At 37.4% G+C, this 21,762-nt stretch overlaps 3 protein-coding genes across 5 annotated transcripts; 2 read left to right on the forward strand and 1 right to left on the reverse strand.

Annotated features, from left to right (window-relative positions):
- Nucleotides 1–1,727: 1,727 nt before the first annotated feature.
- Nucleotides 1,728–4,419, reverse strand: LOC132167810 (SEC1 family transport protein SLY1-like). Its single transcript, XM_059578838.1, has 2 exons — nucleotides 4,326–4,419; nucleotides 1,728–4,016 (listed from the first exon to the last, which is right to left on the reverse strand). Exons 1-2 carry the CDS (start codon nucleotides 4,354–4,356, stop codon nucleotides 2,206–2,208), a joined length of 1,842 nt encoding a protein of 613 aa, XP_059434821.1. The 5' UTR covers nucleotides 4,357–4,419; the 3' UTR covers nucleotides 1,728–2,205.
- A 185-nt stretch (nucleotides 4,420–4,604) lies between these two features.
- Nucleotides 4,605–9,122, forward strand: LOC132167012 (uncharacterized). 2 transcript variants are annotated; one of them, XM_059577904.1, is made up of 6 exons: nucleotides 4,605–4,731; nucleotides 5,028–5,108; nucleotides 6,794–6,922; nucleotides 7,236–7,298; nucleotides 7,560–7,684; nucleotides 8,576–9,122. In XM_059577904.1, the coding sequence occupies exons 1-6, from the start codon at nucleotides 4,639–4,641 to the stop codon at nucleotides 8,766–8,768; spliced, it is 684 nt and encodes a 227-aa protein (XP_059433887.1). In that variant the 5' UTR covers nucleotides 4,605–4,638; the 3' UTR covers nucleotides 8,769–9,122. The 2 variants fall into 2 exon arrangements, with proteins under 2 accessions (XP_059433887.1, XP_059433888.1); XM_059577905.1 differs by lacking the exon at nucleotides 6,794–6,922.
- A 1,992-nt stretch (nucleotides 9,123–11,114) lies between these two features.
- Nucleotides 11,115–18,714, forward strand: LOC132166344 (protein LAZ1-like). Of its 2 annotated transcripts, none has more exons than XM_059577150.1 (9): nucleotides 11,115–11,520; nucleotides 12,157–12,423; nucleotides 12,519–12,575; nucleotides 13,340–13,448; nucleotides 13,733–13,917; nucleotides 14,014–14,102; nucleotides 15,276–15,537; nucleotides 16,510–16,761; nucleotides 17,957–18,714. In XM_059577150.1, exons 2-9 carry the CDS (start codon nucleotides 12,271–12,273, stop codon nucleotides 18,311–18,313), a joined length of 1,464 nt encoding a protein of 487 aa, XP_059433133.1. In that variant the 5' UTR covers nucleotides 11,115–11,520; nucleotides 12,157–12,270; the 3' UTR covers nucleotides 18,314–18,714. The 2 variants fall into 2 exon arrangements, with proteins under 2 accessions (XP_059433133.1, XP_059433139.1); XM_059577156.1 differs by having other exon boundaries at nucleotides 12,200–12,423.
- Nucleotides 18,715–21,762: the final 3,048 nt, after the last annotated feature.

A 21,762-nucleotide genomic window follows, 5' to 3' on the forward strand; every position in this document is an offset into this window, starting at 1 on the left:
AAACATAGCTAAATGCTATGAAATTACAAAATCATAAACACAATCAGAAAATTCTTACAATCGAATTCTATCTATGACATCACCTTCTGCTAACCCATGTACAACTTTAGTTATAAAACATATTTGCTCTAGGCAGACTAGATCTAAGACATGGGTAATCCAAATTCTCAAAACTTATTTTCCGGCCATGAGAGATAATCCCCAACACCGATCTAATCCTCCTAAGCCCAAAGGTCAGGAGTCAACTCATGTCCTCAACCCAAAAGCCAAGACAAAAAGAACAAAAAATAAATCAAAGCAAAAAACTAAAAACAACAAAACCCCACCTTAAGTAGTAGCGGAGGAGCACGACATCGTAGACATCCTCGGAAAGACACGACTTAGCACATGAGATCCACGTGTCGGCGCATGAGAAACACGCTCCAGCACGCGAGACTCTGTTGGTTGATCGGCGTAAAAGCATTGGAAAGTGGAGAAGCGAGCCGAGACAAGTAGATCTGAGTATGAAGAACTAGATCTAGATCTAATTCTAAAATATAGTGTAGAATTTTTGCAACATGAATTGAAAAAACAAAAATCCAAGCTGTTACCAGCATAGCTTTTGCAGCACTCTAAAAGTCATAGGAACCCACAACTTAGGATTAGAAAATAAAGGAAACGACTGTAAGAATGAGCAAAGGATCTAAAACTCAGCAATCGGAGATGGAGGAAAAAATATAACAGATTTCCATCATTAGGGCAAAAGCACTCAGGTTGGAAATATGAAGGCTGCCTCAGCCACCAGTAACAGAACACCAAACCTAGAGAGCCCTCTAACTTAAAATGAAAGAGAAGCATTAAGCAAATTGAATGATGGAATGTCTACTTTAGAAAGGTTTGCTGCTTAATGTCTTAAACTGCAGTTCACTACACTCCATTACAGTAAAAAATAAAAAAATAAAAAGTGAGGTCCAAGTGGTGATGATTCACATAATTCTTGACAAGAATCAAAGAATTTTCATGAGAAATTGCACGGCGACTTCTGGGCACAGGGTCGGTCACAAACCAACCATAATAAACAGCCCAACCTCTCAGCAGAAAAAAGTAGCATAAACAGAGAAATTAGGAATGCAATAGCTACAACATCCAGCAGGAATAGATTAGCATAAACAGTATCCACTCAATGTTGCAGGTTTAATGGCTCTCCAACAAAGTGGCTTTAATTTGAATAGGAAACCCTATATCTACACCAAGAGAGGGAGTTACCAGCTAGAAGACCCAAACTCCAACTAAATTTCCTGCCATAGATACGAATTTAATGGCAGATTATTGTCAGAAACTACAATGATTGTCAATAGATGAATCAGAAAACTTTCATCACTAGTTATGCTGGTAAAACAGCCACTCTCCAACCATCTAATATTGGAAGATGATGAGAAAGGACAGTAACTCATCAACCAGCTATCAGCTCAATTATTTTCACCCATGTACATGATTATTAACACTACCAAGAACAGTAAGTCATGATTAACTGACTGTCTTACCTCTACATAAACCAGTCCTAAACAAGATAATAGTTTTCAAAAGACGGAGAGTGCGAAGCCTTAAACCAAGCCAATGAAAGTTAGTGAATCCATTGAATTGAGAACAAGTGGTTCAGGCTACGTACATAAGCTCTGGTCAAATTACATTTAACTACTGACCAATAGAAACGAATAAGCGCCAACAAATTTAACTTATTAAATTGCAGAACAGATATTATTCTTCTAAAAAATTTCCAATCAACATAGATAGTGAAAAAAAATTACACTGGGAAGTGAACAGCACTCATATTAGTATGGAGCATTAACATACGATTCTCAAAAGTTTAATTTTCAAGTAGTGAAGAACAATGGAAACAGGAAAATTTTCTAACCAAAGAAACTTTAATAAAGACAAATATAGGTTTTCAATGGTTGAAACCTACTCACTATGATGAAAAATAAAAAGGCATACTTCGAGAGATTGTCAAACACAGTCGTTCAACTCTATTCGAAAACCAGCATGCATGCCTCGGAATCAAGAAAGAAATGCACCCCCCAACAATCTCTGCATCAGTTCTGAGATATTCAGCTTGAAATCTATATTCAATTGCCCATATTGTGTCTTAGCTTCCCACAGTACCTCCTCTACCATGGATAAACTGCCAGACGACAAGCTTCGAAGAGCATTTAAAACCTGTACGTATTAATGAGATGAAGCAGCAACATTAGTTCCAAGTCCCATCTTATGCCCCAGAAGTGCAAGCTGCTCAACAAACTCTGCTCCTGTGAGAATTTCTGTTGTTCCATATATAACATGCTTGACAGGCTGCTGCCGCTGTGCAAGTTCTTGCAAGCTCCCATACTCAACATAATTACCACCACCAATCATAAACACAATAGCTTCCTTAAATGGTCCTCTCAAATGACTACTACCGGAACTTGACTTGGGAGCACGAGGATCAAATACAAGGTAACCATCAATTTCAGGATTTGGCCTCCCTTCTATCAAGAGTTCCACCGTCCTTGTCAATGCCAGTTGCCTATCACTAGATAAGAGATTCTTCACACCTGCTGTCACAGCATAGATTTTCTCAGCCCAGTCAACTATGTTGTTTCTGCTAGCTGAATTTGCTGATGCCATTGAGGCATTCAACGACTTCAATTTTTTCACATACTGAAATGCACTAGTATCAACCTCGGACTCCTTGAGTGCTGCTTCCACTGATTCCACTTCTGACTGATTAATGCTTTCCGAAGAGATCAGATACATGATAGCAAACCGCAGCTTATCCATCTTCTTCCCTTTCCCTTTGAGCAGACCAAGGAGCTCATTCCGGTCAATGCTTCCTCTGACCAGCATGTCATTCTCCTTTTTCGCATAAGAATCAAGCAACCTCTCCTTGATCTCACCCAACAAAACAGTAGCAATATTGGTGTGCTTATCTATCACCTGCTTCCGCTCTGTCAACTCAGGCAGAGAGTTCACTGCATTCATCAAATGCTTCGTGTTCCCCGTCAAGTCTGTCCCATCAAACTCAGCACCGTCAGTCCCACCAGTCCTCCTGTTCACCTCATCAACATCTTTCTTATATTTATTCAATTGAGTCTCAATCTCCACTGCAACTTCAGGAAATTCTAACGACCCATTTGCCACCCAGAAAGGGTCCGAACTATCCAACTCATACGACCTCATCCCACCCTTTTCACCCTGCACGCTCAACCTATTCAGCCTCAATCCGAGAACATCGTGAACAAGCGGCCGATACCTAAAATCATGCTGTATCCCTACTGCTAACTCGAAATTCCTATCAAATATACACAAAATTGGCCGCTGAAAAGAGCTCACGAAACTCCCACCTTCTGTAAACAAATTATTCTTCGACAACAAATGGTCTCGCAATCTCTGATCCAATGCGGAAGCAACCATCTCAGCAGGCCCACCACGAGGGCACCTAATTATTGGCACCACAGCTAGTGTAGCCAAAACACAAAACAACCCACTGACAATCCTCTCCACAATCTCCTCAATCTCTCGATCCCCTGCCGACGGATCATTCAATTGCACATAAGTAGACTTCTGTGCCAACGAAAACAAACCATCCTCCAATGTCACAAACTCCAAATACTGATCGTGCACCTTTGAAATCCGTTGGATCGAATCCGAACTCAATGTCCCAGATGCAAGATCTTCGAGCAGCGGGCGGGGAATAGAGGACGAGAAATTAAGGTGGAAGCTATCATAGAGCGAGCGGGACGTGTCGGCCATGATCCGCTGAATGTTCGCTTGATTCGGTTGGACAAAATACACGGCTGGCACGTCGTGGACCGGTTTTCGATCCTTATCAATCAGAAAGTAGAGGGTCACGCCGTGTTTTCGAAGGTCCTTGACGCGGATCAATGGTGATAGGATGTTTTGGCAAAACTTATCATAGATTAAGATCTTGTAAACCTCTTCGTTTGCAGTACCCGTTGCGTTCACGGGTTGGTTTAGATTCAACATTCGGGTAATACATTCTGAAGAGGAAAAAAAAAAAAAAGTTACAGAGATCGAAATTCAATAACGCATACATACGCACTAAATTCACACCCATAACAAATGGGTTATTGTTTAATTGTGAGAATATCATTCTCAGCCAAAATTCCATACCGGAATTCAATAATTTTATAGAAATATTCCATTTCAGTTTGTTTTTCTTACTCAAACCATGCAAAATGAAGGATAAAATAAGGCGAATATTAGCCAAAAACCAGAAAAACGAAATGGGTTTTCGATCTAAAGCAAGAATAAGATCCAGACGGAGAGAGAGAGAGAGAGAGAGATACCTGTTTGCTTTTGACGGAGGTTGAGAGCCATGGCCGTGAAACTCTGTTCCAGGTGAGTGATTTTTGGTTTCTTCGTAAGTAAAATAATTTTCTGAGCTCTTCAATTTTTTTTTGAGGTCTCGGATCCAACCATGGAGGTGTTTGATGTAGAAATACGTTCCTCTGCAATCAGCTTTTTACAGTGCCGTCACATGGCCAATAATAGATTGCCACGTCATAAAATGAGGAACTGGTCAGAATAGACTGATATTTATGTCCAGGCACAATTCACAAATGACGGTGCGAGTGAGTGAAGGAACCGTTGGGATCGGACATGGAGACGACGTCGTTTGTACGCAACAGATACTGGATTCTGAGGCACGGCAAGAGCATTCCAAACGAGAGAGGCCTTATTGTCTCCTCCATGGTTCGTCTCTTTCGATTTTCATATATTTTTTCTTTTTCTTGTACAAAGTGTCTTTAGTTTTTCCACAGCTCCTCCATGGTTTTGCTTATTACTCAGCTCGTAATTGCAATAATTTGTGTATTTTAAAGATGGTAATCTCTTGATAAAAGTAGATTTTTGTGGCCATGACTGGTTTTTATTAGCGGTGTTCTTAGATCTTAGGACATATTTTCTGGCAATATGATCTTTGAAGTTACATTTGTCCAGAGAGTTTGGAGTCTGCCTCAAGTTATTAACCGGTGCTGGCATCCTAACAGGAAAATGGTACGCGTGCAGAATTTCAATTGGCATCTGAAGGTGTTCAGCAAGCAGAGTTGGCTGGAGAGTTATTTCTAAAGGTAGTTGTTTGTAGTTCAAGATTTCCTGTTTGAAGTCTAGCTTTTATCCATATCATGCTCCATTTGGCCTGTCATCCAATATGAAGCAACTGCAATGGCTGTTCTATAAATTTCTTAGGTTCCAAAGTATCCTATAGGTTATTGGTTTAATGGCTGATTTGGTCATAAATATGTCTTTGAGTGTATTTTCTATGACTAATCGATAAAACTTTCTTGAATCATTCTCATGTATGATGCTTATGTCTCTTGATGTTTAAGCTTGTATAATTTGACCGGTTGCTTGAACTTGAAGTAATCTAGATTTGGCTCACATTTGATCCTTAGGACCACTGGATAGGAATGATTTTCTTTTCTTCCTTCAAAGAGGGAAAGGGAACAATTATAAAAGAGGGGGTTCCTTTCCGCTTCTAATTCTAAATAGAGGAAAGAATGGGGGAATTTGTTGGAACGTTTCCAAACACTAGATGGGAAGCAATCCGTTTTGCAACATGGTGTACATGGGAGTCTGCACTTCTTGATAACTTCAAAGTAGTTCAACCCTGAAAATGAGATAGCTGCCAGATGGAGTTGGAGATAAGAGGTGCATGTCCAATCCGAGAAACAATGAGGCTTGTTTATGGCAAGGATAGTCAACAAGGAATCACCTTCAAGGATTATGAAGGAGAAAGCTTGAAGATGAGGCAAGGTTTGCAGCCAGGGATTATCTGTGAAATTTAGCAACTCAAATCAGATCAACATCTATGTACAGGGATTATGAGTTTGATTAGCTATGTGAACGAGAGTACAGTAAGTGTACTTAGCTTATTCAGCTGTATGAGTGACAAGATTAGAAATAGCAACATTAGACTTGAACTAGCTTAGTATGGGACAAAACCCTGAATTGCTGAAGAACACAGAATATGCGTTTATGCTATACATTGGAGTTGGGAATTGACTTTCTGCAAGCTTCCCTAATTTTTTATTTTTTTTATTTTTTCTGTATGTCTAGTATTAGTGCACTGCACTTGCTATAGGGAAATAAGTAAGCTTGAAAAAACAGATTGCCATGATCTAGAGATACACACTAGTTACTTTCCCTTGACACTATTCACTTTCACTTGACAACGTCCAAGGATTAGCAGTGACAATTGAGATGCTTTATAATGTGCGTATACCTATATTGACCTAGTACACTCTTGATGTGGAACTTAACATATGACTACAATATATCCACAACTGTGTATTTCGGATTGAATTGCAAAGGCATTTAGGTCAATCCAAATAAGCTATTACGATGAGCCTCACTTTACCTAGTTCTTTTGGATTATCTACATATGTGACTAGTATATCCTTAAGTAGTAACAAATGATGTAAGAGTAAATCTAGTAACGTTATATGACATCATGTGACTTGGCGATACTAAAGCGTAAGACAGTTTCTCTAATGTCAGGATTTGAGTGAGAGAGATTATAGTCCTCTAATCACTCATGCTTAGTCCTATATTGAGTGTAACTGAATATAGCTGTTGATAAATAAAGATAAAGATATGGCTTCTAACTAGGTCCGAGGCATTGGCATAGTAAGATTTATTTTGTGGACCCTTACAAATTTGTTTATTGTTTGATCTACTCATTCTATCCCCCTACAACATAATTCTTTGAAGAAAAAAGGAATCAAATAATAAATTTGAAGAGTTATATGTGCAGGCACTGAAGGAAAGTAACACACCACTTGAAAATGTCCGCATTTGTTACTCTCCATTTTCAAGAACAACTCACACTGCTAAAGTTGTTGCATCTATGTTGAATCTTCCGTTTGAAGGTCCTCAATGTAAGGTAGCTATTTCTCCCTCATATAGATATATTTATCTAGGTCAGTTTAGTATGTGCTGAACAGAAATGCAAGATATCGTCTGACATAATGAAATTTTACTCCTGGTATCTTTAACATAGAGTTGCCCATGGGCCATTGCTCAGGTGGTAGTGTTGGGTGGGGTTCGTGGCAGGTCTACGGTCCAAATACTTATTATAAGAAAAAGTTCTAGAATTTTTCTAACCAACTAATTTGGCTCATAAAAAATTTAACAAGCTTTCTCACCCTTACACTTTTAATTTTCTTCTCACTGATCATATAGATTTTGCTGGACAGGTGATGGAAGATCTTCGAGAACGCTTCTTTGGTCCTTCATTTGAACTTATGTCACATGATAAAGTAAGTGACAGTTAGTGGTGCTTAATATAGGTTTTGCCGAAGGAGTGGAGATAAAGATGGCAGACAGAGGGATTTAGTTCTGGCATTTATGATCAACTATATAGCAACTTAGCAAATATATATATATAACTGAATGCTGGAGTTGGATCAGTATTTTGTTTTAGTCTACAGTATGCATAAGCCCAATACTAACATATATACTTTTCCATGCCATTTGCAATTTAAGGATTTCTTAAATCTCTGTTGTTCCTTTCCTAACAGTATGAAGAGATATGGGCTCTTGATGCAAAAGATCCGTTTATGCGGCCAGAAGGTGGAGAAAGTGTTGATGATGTTGCTTCTAGACTTGCAAATGCTATAGCGATTATGGAGTCAGAATTTCAAGGGTAATTATTATATTCATCCATGTTTGCATTACTCGCATGATTTTCATGTTTTCAGATGGCATTCATCTATCTCAATATTCTATCAATAATAATTCTACAAGCATCCTACTTGCCAAGATGAATAATTTTTTCAGCATTCTCTTTGCTAGAAGCTCCCCGTCACTCTCTTGCAAGGCTACCTGCTAGAAATGTTCCATAGTCCCTTGGAATAACTATCAGTCCATTGAAATTTGTGTAGCAAATCAACAAAGAAAGTGGCAAAGCAGAGACAAAATAATAGAAATGAGGTTAATAGTTTACAATCCCAGAAGCCCTTTTCAAAATGAGAGTTGATGCATGTCAATTGGCCCATCAAGACATGATAAGTAACCATTTGGTTTAGTGATTTCAAAATGTGCGATATGAAGAAAAAAAAAATGATTTCAAAACATAACTAATAAAAATGTGATTTTCAAAAACGGAGTTAAGTTTTTAATAAAATCACAGTTTGGTCTGTAAAATCGTGCATTTTTTAAATATACACCCCCTTGCCTATGGTTTGAAAAAAATTTACTTCCAAACAGAACACTTTCTTCAATTTCATTTAAAAACACACTTTTAGCTTTTGAAATTGCAGGGCCAAACTCGCCCTAAGATTAAGAATGAAAATGAGGTTCTTACTTCAATTGTGAAGTAGGAGACAACAAATCAATTTATTTTCCTTGGGGTCCATACCGTCATCTCATTTTCTTATTTCCTGCTCCTGAAAGATAATTATATAGATGAAAACAGCTTACCAAGCTGCATTGATACCCTATTCTTTTGAGTGACAATGAACAAAAGTAAGCCTTAGCTTTCAATGATTGCCTCAGTGTTCCTAGTGTGCATGACCCAACAATGTTATTTCTGCAGATGCGCAATCTTGATTGTCAGCCATGGGGATCCCCTGCAAATCCTGCAGACAGTACTCCATGCCGTTAAGCAACACATAGCATCAAGTAGCAATGGCTTGGCATCAAGAGTAAAAGCAGCTAGAGTGCCTTCCATCTTGTCACAGCACCAGGATTTTGCCCTCCTCACTGGAGAGCTGAGGGCTGTTATATAAACTGAAGTTGTGGCCCTGGAGCCAATGCCATGGCCCTTGACTGAATTTCCACTAAATTAGTGTGAGATTCAAATTTCTGAGAAAAGTTTGCCTGTTGTTTGCAGCTCAATGACGACAACGATGTTACTGCATGAAGTTATTGCTAGGAGTTATAACATTCATCTTGTTGCATTTTTAACTAGTGTATTCTTCAGGAGTTTATTCAAGAGAAAGCTATACAATTGTATCTGAACTTCGACGCAAAATGCTTCTTGGTTGATATTGAGTGCCCTAGCATAAATGATTGTACGCTTTATTTCTAGACATGGATATTATGTGATTTATGTATGAGGTTTAAATTGTTGAGGAAATTGTTGAAATTCTACGTGTTCCTTGAGTCTCTACATAAACATAATGGATTTATTGTGTTCTGAAAATATATCTTCGAACTCCTTCAAAAGTTATTCTATCTCTGGCTTTTTTCTTTTATTCACCTTCGCCTCCCGATGCTTCAATTGCAGTAAATGTTCCTGTTGTTCCTTTTTGAGACTCCATTTGGGTGGTTGCTAATAGTAGTAACATTTTCTCCGTGCTTAACTTTGGAAAGTTACCTTTTCCCCATTCAATGTGAACTTCATAGTTAATTTTGAGAAATTCCAAGAGTACATCTCTCGTAGTTTTCAGCCACTTAATTTCCAACACTACTTCATAATCACCTTGTGGTAAACATAAAAAAAATTGCCTCGCAATTCTTGATCTTGCACTAATAGCTTTGCTCTCGAGCACTTACCTTGACAAGTCAAGGTTCTTCCGTTTGCGAACTTTACCTTGAATTGGTCACAGAGCACCATCGGAATCAAAATTATTTTGGCCATGTCTCCATTCAAGAAAATTGTTTGTATTACTTGTGTCCATTTGAGATATTTGTTAACGGGGGGTTTGATTAGCCGGCTAATGCATAAACTATTGCATTCTCAGATTCTTTTCCGCAGACTGAAACTCCCTTCTATCAATTTCTAAGTGAGTCAATTCGATCTTTTGCATTCTCAAATTCTTCATTGTCAAACTCAGACTACCTGCCATCAATTTCTAAGTGAGTTGGTTCTTCCATAGGTTCAATCATTAACAATCTTCCTTGCTTGCAATGAAGTCCCCAATGTCACTTCTCATCACAATGCCAACAAGTCTTTTAACCGAATGTTGCTTGAGCTCTTCTTGTGCCAATAAGGTAACACGAGGTTTTCGAGTCGGATTCGGAGCATTGGTACTACCACCAACATCTTGTTCACTACTTTAATTGTTTTTACAGTTTTCCTTGCCAAGCCTTTCTTCTTGTATTCTTGCAATTGAAAATGTAAATTCGATTGTTCTCGGTCGTTAAGCCTTGACTTCTCGTTGAATTTCTTACCAAAGTCCTTCAGTGGAAGTTCTCACAAATTGTTTTTCTGACAAGGGCACTCAAAGTGACTTTGATATTCACTCACAATGGATGTCTGTCGAATTTTCGCGAGCTCTCCTTCCACATTGTCATATGTTGAAGGACCAAATCAAAGAATGAATCCTTCTACAAATTCATCTCATATTGGCTCTCTACAGCAAGCCACCGACCAATCAAACCACTATATATTCTGTATAACATTTCATTAAAAGCTAATCAATGTTATCTTCACCTTTAAATCATTATGTGTGTGGTGATACTTAAAGAATTGCTTCACTTTATATACCCATTATGAGGGACCTCCATCATCCTAGCATGAGAACTCAAATTTTCATACTTGGAGCTCCCTACTATTGGCCCCTTCAAAATTGAATTTTTGGTGATTCTTGATTTTTGTCTCATCTAGCTTCTTTCCCTCTTCACGATCAGATTTCTACTCGCTCTTGATTTTTCTTTAACATGGAGTTCAATCTATGACTGTATATTCCTCATTCAACCGTTCTTGGAACAGAATCTTCTATCAATCCCCTCAACTATTCAACAAATTTCAAATCTATACTCGATTCCAATGAAGCCTTGTCTATTGCAATAGTGTTACAGAAAGTCGGTAATATCAAGTTGTCTCAGTTGAGTACGAGTGAAAGATGAACACTCGATTCCAATGAAGCCTTGTCTAGTGCGACATTGTTACGGAAAGTCATGGCATATTAACTTATGTCGGTAATATCGTGTTCACTCATTTGACTACAAGCGAAGGAACACCCATAACACAGTAAAATGGAATAAGGGTTATCTTAAACTTGCTACCAAGCAGCTAGAAGTTCTAACACCAAAAGGGAATAAGAGAATACCTGTCTACTGGAATAAGAACTCCCCCAAGTGCTACAACCAAACAGCCCTCTTCTTCCAAAACAAAAAAACAAAAAAAAACACACCAAACACAGGACTCACAAATTCACAACCCCAAAATTGCAGCGACACGGCTGCACACCGCCACGCTCCTCACCTCGCAGCCGGTCACCGGAGAAACAGCATCCACCGCGCCACTGGAGCTGCAACGCACGCCGTTCAGCCCGTCACTAGCACTCCCCAGGAGCATCACTGCAACACCGCACTACTGAACCACCGCAGTAGCGCCGCTCTCCTACCGCACGCGTCGACGGAGATCCACACACGGTCTGGGCAACCCAATCACCACACGCCGCACTACAGGTAACGACTGAGCAATAGCCCACTGCCGCACATCAGCGACACACACGGCACCGCAATCCTCCCACCGTCACACGGCACTGCACAGCGAAACATCCCAAGAAAGTACTGTTCTGATACCAGATGGTAAGAACCGCAGTTCTTATTAACGGAATTCAGAGTAGAATAAAAGAAAAACAGAAAAAGGAAGGTATGACCACTTCATGGGGTCCGTCCTCCACAAATCGCTTATAGCAATTGATTGAAATTCTTATTCGGTGAATTGCCGTACGGCATCGACACCTAATCGATATCTCTATTTTCCGCTTATAGCTCTATATCTAATTGCTTGCATCCTCGTACGGGAAACGATTTCGAATTTCGTGCATTTTTTTGTTATCTTGGTGGATTAATGGCATGGATGAATAGGAGTACGCAGAGCAATGTCTCTGAGCTTATTTTGTTAACAAATTGGTCTTTGAAATTTGTTTTCAGTGGTACATTATTTTTGAAGCCAGCGTTGCTGAGTTAAAAGGTGTTTCTTTGATTTTCTTAATTTTTTTTTCTAGCTCTTGAGGGGTGTACTTCATATGTACAGGGGTTTGAATTAGTTTTGACAGTGAAAGCATAAGTAGAAATGTAGGTTTGAATGACACAAAAAGCAGAGCCTGGTCACAGGGGATGCGTGTAGAAATGATACATTAGACAGTGCTTTTCCTTTTTGTTTAATCTTTAGGTTCCGACTCCTGGAATTTTCTTATCATTCATTATGCATGCTGACAGGTCTGCATCTGATTTGGCTTGGTTGATTCATCACCTTATGCAGTTACGTGGGATATAGTACCATTATGCTGGCTATATCTGAGAGTATAGGCTGGTTAGAAGTTGATATAGTTGATGAAGATGACAACTTATCTCAATCTGGTAACCCTGTTGGCCTACACAGCACCTATATGGGCAACTGTACTTGCTGGTTTCCTTGTAATTGTCACTCTAGTGCTTTCGATATACCTTCTATTTGAGCACCTTTCAGCGTACAAGAATCCTGAGGTTCTCCTCTATTAGTGTTGGACTTTCTTATTATATTACCTTTATGTATTACATAGTTGGCAAATTATCTTAATTTGGTTTGCCTGACTTCCCAGGAGCAAAAATTTTTGATTGGAGTCATCCTAATGGTTCCATGCTATGCAATAGAATCAGTGAGTTCTTCTACTAAAGCAATATGGCATCTTATAATGAATATCTGTGTACAAGTTATATGTTCAAATAGATGTACCTTTTGTGCAATAGTGTTGTCATATTCCAATTTAGAGGTTCAGCCAGTTCTTTTTTACTTCATTTCTCTTTATGTTTATCGATTAATCTGCTGCTCTTGTTGTTGATTTCTTTCTGAGTCTAGATTAGTCATTGTTTTTTGGGAAAAATGGAAAATCAGTCCCTATGATTTACCTGATTTACAATTAGCTCCATGTGATATCAAAATGAACTCCTCAGAGGTCCCTGACATATGCCAAAAAAAAAAATATACTTCCTACAATCAAATTTCGTCCACTGACTTAACAAATTCTATTAGTATGATACTGATTTGGATATGACACGTACCATAATTTGATTAGCTCTGGCATGTCACACTATCGAAATCTGTTAAGTTAGTGGACAAAGTTTGAATGTAAGGAGTAAATATTTTTTGGCATACCGTAGGAACCTTGGAGTTCATTTTGATACAACAGGGAGCTAATTACAAATTAAGTAAATCACATGGACTGATTTTGCATTTTCCCTTTTCTTTTTAGGCTCAAGTTTATCTTTTAGGGATTTATTATTATTATTATTATTATTATTATTATTATTATTATTTAATTTATGAAGATAGTTTTCTCCCTGTTTCATAACACTATTTGAAAAGGCCTTGTCTTGCTGGCATATTGTTTTCACCTTTTCTAACTTGGGTTATTCTTAACAGTTTGTATCATTGGTGAACCCATCGATTAGTGTTGATTGTGAGATACTACGGGATTGCTATGAATCCTTTGCCATGTATTGCTTTGGAAGATACCTTATTGCATGCTTGGGTATGTCTTTTTCAAGAGCTTTTATTGATATATAGAATTTATATCTGAATTTTTAGGCCATTCTTTCAGTGGAGGTTTTGGTAATTCTAGATTCTAGATCCCTTGGTGCCACACGTTGTTGTTTTACTTTTATTCTAGTGGGTATCCTTATTCTTCGCTCAACTCTTGCTGAAATTTCCAGATCTTAGTTTCTATCTTCAAATTCTTGGTCATTCGACATTATGCCTCCCTGATTGTAATTGTAGAACCTATTGTTGTTGTTGTTTTGTTTTCCTCCTTTCAAGGTGGGGAAGAGAGGGCCATTGAATTTATGGAAAGAGAAGGACGTGCAAGTTCTAAGATTCCACTATTAGAACACAGTTCTGAAAGAGGAACCGTGAAGCATCCTTTTCCAATGAACTTTTTCTTGAAGCCATGGAAACTAGGCCAGTGGTTTTACCAAGTTATCAAAATTGGAATTGTTCAATATGTATGTTTTTCTTTCACTTATCTCTTGTTGATAGTTGTTATTCTTCAGTTCCTTTCATTCGTGTTAAACAAAATCAAATTATTTTTTCCCTAACAGATGATAATAAAGTCTCTAACTGCTCTTTTAGCAGTAATCCTTGAAGCCTTTGACGTTTATTGTGAAGGAGAATTCAAATGGGGATGTGGGTAAGGTGTTCTAAAGTCTGTGTTTGCTGAATATGTTGGTTTCTGTATCATTCCTCACATTTAGTAACCTTTGCGTGGGTAATTGCTTTATACTTTTGTTTAAAATTTTTAATTCATACTTGCTGATTATGCATGTTGCTAATTAATTTTTACTTGTTTTTCCAGTGGTAAATTCATTTGTTGCTAATTATGCATCCTCACTTTTATGTGTACGAACTTAGTTCCGAAAACCGTCACACATTAATTCTCTTGCATTTCCCATACATCAACTTGATGATTATTGTTTGCTTACTAGGTAGGTATATTGAGATAAAATGCGTCTTCAGCAGGTATTCCCTGTGGAATTTTTCTGTTGTGTTTGTATATTGCATCTTTGGAATCTATTTTTCCTCAATCTAATAATGTTTTGAAGAATTCTGGGAAAAAATTTTAAATGACACCTTTGATGGCAACTCATGTAAATGAGCATCATTTTTGGGTTTGGGTGTTCTGAGTTTGCAACTAAACAATTTTTAAACAACGGTGAGTACTGTTTTGCTGAGTTACTAAGCAGCTGCTTGCAATTCTGTCACCTTCATCTTTTTATTTCATACATTTTTTAGTTTTTTTCAAATGACTTTTTGTGACTGGTCAAAGTTAATTTACACTCTTATTCTGTAATTAGGGATGATTGAACTCAGTTGTCTTCGTACTATTAGAAACCTTTGATAAATATTGCCCATTAGAACAAATTTTAGGGTTGATACAGAATTGAAAAAGTAACCAAGTGTCATGACCAAGCGGTGGTAGCATAACGAGTTCTCTCATTATTTAGTAAATAAATTGAGAGGTCATTGGCCATTTAATCAGAGGAAGTTGCATGAGGGTGGAGTTCAGTGTTCTCAACTGCGTTGTGTTGCTTTTTGATGCCACTAAAATTGCTATAGGTTTGACTTAAGTTATGACTTGAGGGGATCTTGTTTTACTTGTTAAACAATGTGCATATGGTGTTGTGTGGTCTTGACATTTTGCTTTTGTTTTTTCCCCATTTTACTTTCTTCCCAACATGCTGTGGATGTTGTTGTTCTTACAATAGAATTGATAATCTTAACTTGTAGACAACGTATCTGATGCTATATCTCATGGTACCAGTCTTTTATTTTCCTTTATTTTTGGTTGTTGTTGTTGTTGTAGGTACCCTTACATGGCAGTGATTCTAAATTTCAGTCAGTCATGGGCTTTGTACTGTCTTGTTCAATTTTATACTGTTACAAAGGATGAATTGGCACACATAAAGCCATTGGCTAAGTTTCTGACATTTAAATCAATTGTATTCTTGACTTGGTGGCAAGGTGTGGCGATTGCTATTCTCTATTCCCTTGGTTTGTTCAAAAGTCCTATAGCTCAAGCTTTCCAGTTTAAGTCAAGTGTTCAAGATTTCATCATTTGTATAGAGGTACATTGTCTTCCACTGGCTTCTTTATTTCTTTGGCAATTGATTTTAGTTGCTATAAAGCAGCCCTATTTATATATTTCCTTTAAAGGAATATGTTCATGAAAGATAGTTGTGACTCCTGGTTGGATTGTCTTAATACTGGAAACTTCTTCCCCAGGACCGTTGGCATGTTAGTTTAATTAATTGATACCAGATTATTGCTAATAGTTCTTGTTTTATTTATTTGACTTATGGCACAACAATTCCTGTATTATACATTTTTTTTTTCTCATTTGTTAGTTCATGGGATCTACCATTGATTCTGAGAATGTTATATTTATTTGGTCTTGCTAGGACTATATAGCCTTTGTGTTCAGATTTCGATATAATATTGTACTATGAAATATTATTCTTGTACTCGACAGAAAGGACCTTATCCTTTGAACCTCAACCAGTTTGTATCATTTTGGATTATGCTGAAATGAGTCCTGCAAGAAGTACTTGAATAGTTTTAAGCAATGGATAAGATATCTTAAATTCAGGTCCAGATGGATTGACCATTTGTTTTACTGCCTAGAGGATATTCGAAGTGATCCTTTTGGCCTTTTGTATTCTGTCTCTTGTGCATCATTGTAACTATTAACAGTTGAATTTATTGAAAATTTTACCTCAAGGGTAGCTCAATTGGCTGAGGACTACGCCCCATGAGGCGTGGTTACCAGTTTGAATCTCTCATTCCCTCCTCCCCTTGGAACCAATTACTTAATCCAAAAAAAAAAAAAAAAATTATTGAAAATTTTACTGTCAAGTATGTGTTGCCAGGTATGTGTGTTTTGTCAGGTTGGAATGCAATGTATGTGTCAAGGTTTTGTTGCACAATCCTATTTAACTATTGTCGATCTTCATATTTCTCCCAAAAGTCTATTTGTGATTGCTATAATTCTTATTAAAAAATATTTAAGTTTAACAGGTCTATATATTCATCCAGCGCAGATGGGCATTGCTTCCATTGTTCACCTGTACGTATTTCCTGCAAAACCTTATGAGCTAATGGGGGACCGCTTCACTGGAAGTGTTTCAGTTCTTGGAGACTATGCATCTGTTGACTGTCCTTTGGATCCTGATGAGGTTAGAGACAGTGAACGCCCCACAAAGCTACGCCTTCCGCAACCTGACATTGAAGTCAAGAGTGGAATGACTATAAGAGAAAGTGTTCGGGATGTTGTTATTGGTGGTGGGGGACATGTAAGTTTCTCTTATCTTACTAATGGTACAATCTGATTGTATTGCACATCTGGAGCTAATCATTACTGATTAAAAAAAGAGTTTGAGAGCTTGAATTCTTACAGGTTTAGTATTTATTGTACTGTAGCCAAATATAACTTTTTTGGTAAGTCTGTAAACAATTATAACTAATTAGATATTAAATAGTTATTAGATGGAATCATATATGTTGAAGGCATTGATTGTAAGATAGCTGTGTCATTTGAGAAGATGAGTTTTGTGATCAGGTGGTTACATTCACCAAAGATTTAGGGCTGTACATGCGGATGTGGTTATCACTTTTAGGTATCTGCATCCGCTCGGTTATTGCGATTATTGAATGCAGTTATTATTTGCCATCCGCATATTAGGTAATGGGCCTTTTGGGCCTTCTTTGATTCTCTATTAGGGCCTATTTTAAACGATTTTGAAAATAGTTTGAGCGTATTTTAGTGTTTTTTTAAGCCTTAGCATCATAGCAACCCTATACTAAATCCAAAACAACGTCTTTTTGGTTTGGTGAATTTATTATATATATAATATATGTTATATATAAGGGGTATGCGGATACGGTTATTTACCGCATCTGCATACTCTAAAATCCCTATCCGCATTTACATATGTGGATAGTGGTTTTTGCTAACTGCATCCGCATATGCAAATAGTGGATAGTTGCAGTTAATAGCCGTCCACGTGCAACCCTAACCAATATAGTGAGTGGGGTGAATTTGTGATGGTTTTGATGGAGGCATTACTTGTGATGGTAATGATAGCAAATGATTTTGGAAAGATACTTTTTCGTATTTGAGGAAAAAGAAAAACTGGAAAGCTGTTATAAAAGCTGATTGGTATCATATAAGAGACTTTGGATCGACTCCTGCTTTCCCTCAGGTTTGGGGGTGGTGGGGAGGCTACCCCTTTTTTAACAGCCATCCTTTGAATAATAAAGAAAGCAAAAGCTTTATGTGTTTACATTGGTAGAAACTAAAGAACATTGGGGAAGATAGATTTAGTTTCCCTTTTAGAGGTCATGGTATATTCTCTTCACCAATGGCCTTTCAAGTTAAACCTTGTGTGAATGCATGTGGCGTGTGCTGAATAAATCTTGCCGAGTGTATTGTTATATTATTTCCCTGTTTATTTTCAGTACTGAATCCGTTGTTTGCCTCTTACACAGATTGTGAAAGATGTGAGGTTCACAGTAACCCAAGCAGTGGAGCCTATGGAGAAGGGGATCACAAGGTTCAGCGAGAAGTTACACGAGATCTCTCAAAACATTAAGAGGCATGACAAGGATGGAAGAAAAACAAAAGATGACAGTTACATTTCCACATCATCGCCTGCACGGAGGGTGATCCGTGGGATAGATGACCCGCTTTTAACTGGGAGCATGAGTGACAGTGGGGTCACAAGGGGAAAGAAGCACCGTCGAAAATCAGGATATACTAGTGGAGAAAGTGGGGGAGAAAGCAGTAGCGATCAAAGCTATGGTGGGTATCAGGTTAGAGGCCGAAGATGGGTTACCAAAGATTAGCTAAGAGGAACAGTTGAACCTATCAACCGGCAATCTGTCATTGTAGCATTCAGCCACAGGAGTGGCTCACAACCTGGCTGCTTCGTATAAATATCCACCGCGGCATGTGTTTTTTTTTCTTCACAAAGATGCCGTGCGTTTGATCTAAAATGGATTCAGATGCGATATGCTTCACGCAGGGAGGGTGGGATTGTGATTCATGTATGATTTATATGCACAATGAGCTTTTGATATGTTGTATAGAGGTCAGAATCCGGTATCCGGTCGCATGATTGAGAAATCACTTCTTTTTGTTTGTTTGTTTGTTTTCTTGAAGGAAAAGGTATGTTTCTTTTCTGTCGTGGAACACCCTAATCTTTATATTGATAAGGGTTTATACAAATTGTTGAAACTCTTTTTTCTTTCTGATTCTCTTTTGTTTTCCTTTGTCCATGATGCGCCAGTCCTTAAAATGACTTTACGATGTGCAGTGTGTGATACTACTTGGCCAAAATTCCGACCAGTTTGAAGTTAAATCTCAACTTAGTTTGAGGATAAATTCTTGCTTTTGAGAGGCCAAGTTATTAACGTCAAGATACCCAAATCTCAGAACTCACAAGTAAGAAAGTGTCATGATATAAAAGTGAATCATATTTCAAAAGTTTACTATTCAGACTCTTGCAACTTTGGAACCCTAGGAAAAGAAAGGGTAATTGGTTTTTTTTTTTTTAAGCAAAAGACATTTTCAAAGCTTAAAATATATGTATATTGATTGAAGATGACTAGTTTCATAGTTGAAAGACAAGACTGATGAGAATAGAAATTTAAAAAATAAAATAAAATAAAAAAGCTGGATGAGGCTTATATATAGAAGGAGAAATATTAAGAATACCAACTCTTTTACTAACAAAAGTTTATTAAACTAATGTGTAACTCATTCATTACATCATTGGTACTCGTGATATTCATCTTAATTAATTGTTTTATTTTTCTCCAACGAATGAGTTACACATTAGTTTAGTAAGCTTCTATCTGTAAAATAGTACCTCTAGCATTTCTCACATAGAAAACATGTCTACATGCTAAGCACCCTTATCCACACTCATAATTAAGATGTAAGCCTTTCCAATCCATAAATTTCATCATAGTATTGTGTACAACCTCACTTAACGGCTGGGTTTTCAATCTTTTGTTCTTCTTCTATTCCGGACTTGATTATCTTTGGGGGCAGATTAAATGGGGGCCAAGGGGGATTTTATCCCCAACAGTGTTAGAAAAGAGGTGTGATGGAGCTTGGGAGGAGTTGGGAGAATAGGTGAGAAATGAGGAAATTGGGGCCGAACCCATATGGTCCATTGGCTTTAGAGAGGGGTGCAAAGCTCCATAAAACTACCCTACTCAATGCTCCAAAGGTAGGTCTCACAAACAAAGGGCCCTTGGGTTGATTTTGCCTTTCAATCCAAGGGTTAAAGATCATGAAATGGCTAAATCAACATCAGGGTTAATGACGTGTTTTTCTATAGTGAATGTATGTACGGTATGATTAGGAAAACCCTACCCTTATTTTCCTTCTTGCGCCGTATAGCGTCTGAGAAGAGAAATAGCTTTAGGAGGAGCGAAGAATTCATTCTCTATAGTCTGACACAGCTTCATTATGGCATCAATAAGACTTAATGCAGCTAATCAAACTTGTGTAAGGATTCTCATTGCAAAATTATAAACCACCACAACTTATGTTTTGTTAATTGATTTTTTGATATCAAATGGAAACTACTAACTATGACATTTTTTCACTCGCTGTATTGCAAAAAAACGAAAAACAAAAAAAGGAAGAACGGTGTATTGCTAAACCACAAGGGGTCAAAGGTATTTAACCCAAATAATGCTATCTCAAAAATATGAAATAAAAGAACAAAAAAAGAAATAGTTACACATAAACTAAATAATAATAATAATAATAATAATAATTAAATATGTTAGAATTCTTTTTTCTTTCTCCATTGTTAACCATGGCTGAATTGATAATCCAACGTTACGATAAATTGTACAATATCTTTCGTTCGGTCTATCATCCTTTCTCAATGCATATTTTCTACAACAACACTAAAAAGCAGGTTCTCACGAAACTACCAAAAACTAGTTTCGCTGGTTCAAACTTTCAGACAATATGATGGGGGGCCATCTTACCGCGCTTGAATTTGATTCCAGATAGAACTTATAATTTAGGGAAGGGAGAACAGAACAAGGAAGAGACATTCAAAGAATTAAGGTGCTTCGGCCTATGGCCTACCTCCACACATCAAAACATTTTTATGGCTACATTTTTCCTTGATATTTTTGATTATATACAATACTCTTATTTATAGAGAAATAATATGAACGTTACAAATCTTTTCTACTTTTACACTAATAACAATAAAGTTAATTTATCATTTGTAACTCTTGTCTCTCAAGTTCTTGTAACTCTTAACTCTTGAGTCCTTTGTCTCTTGACTTATGGTAACTCTTGTCTCAATACACCGCAAACCCAAAGGTAGATCATGTACGTTGAGGTTTGATCTTGAACATCAAAGGGGTGAGAAATGGCTTATATGGCTTGAAGTGGAACATCGGTTGCTATGACCAAAACTTGAACTTCGACAACTTTGGCCGGTATTGGCTACTTTTGGTCATGACTTTAACGTCAGCTGCTACGTATGGCCGGCATCGGCTACTCTTGGTCGGAACTTGGATGATAATGATGCTTCGACGGTGAAAATGTCTTCAATCTGACAGTCACTCATTAAGGAAGAGTGATTGAGAGGAGAGAAATAGACACTGTAATAAGATGCTATACTATTCATTGTCTAGTAAATCATTACATGAAATCAAAAGAAAGATGAAAATTGACGGATTTTTTCTTTTTTTTTCTTATACATGAAAGAGAGAGGGATGGGTTACTTTTTCTTTTTTCTCCTTGATATATGAAAAAGAGAGAGATGAGAGATTGTAAAAGAGACTAAAGATTAAATGAAAAAAAAAAAAAAAACATAGGATCAATAATTGGCGTTAGCCTATAGCTCTAATACTATATTAAACTACCAGTTATCCCAAAAACTTAAGCTGATAGAAAGAGGTAAATTTAATCATTTAATCATTACTTTAACACTCCCTCTCACATGTGGGCTCAAACTCCCTTTTTAATAGGTGAGGCTCAATAAGTGGAATATTTAACTTAAATAGGAGTGATTTGACGGAGTCAAGATTCGATTCTATGACATTTGACTTTGATACCATGTTAAACTACCAATTATCCCAAAAGTTACAACTATTACAAAAAGAAATACGCATACTAAATCTAGGGTGTGATCCATTGGCAGCATAGTTCATGATTCAGGCAAGGAAATGGGAGAGCGGACAAACAGGAGAAGGTTTCATTTCCCAAGTCGTATACCCCAATATCTTCTTTGTGTCCTAACCCCAAATATTCA

This window comes from Corylus avellana, chromosome ca1, assembly GCF_901000735.1.
Source record: "Corylus avellana chromosome ca1, CavTom2PMs-1.0".
NCBI lineage: Eukaryota > Viridiplantae > Streptophyta > Magnoliopsida > Fagales > Betulaceae > Corylus > Corylus avellana.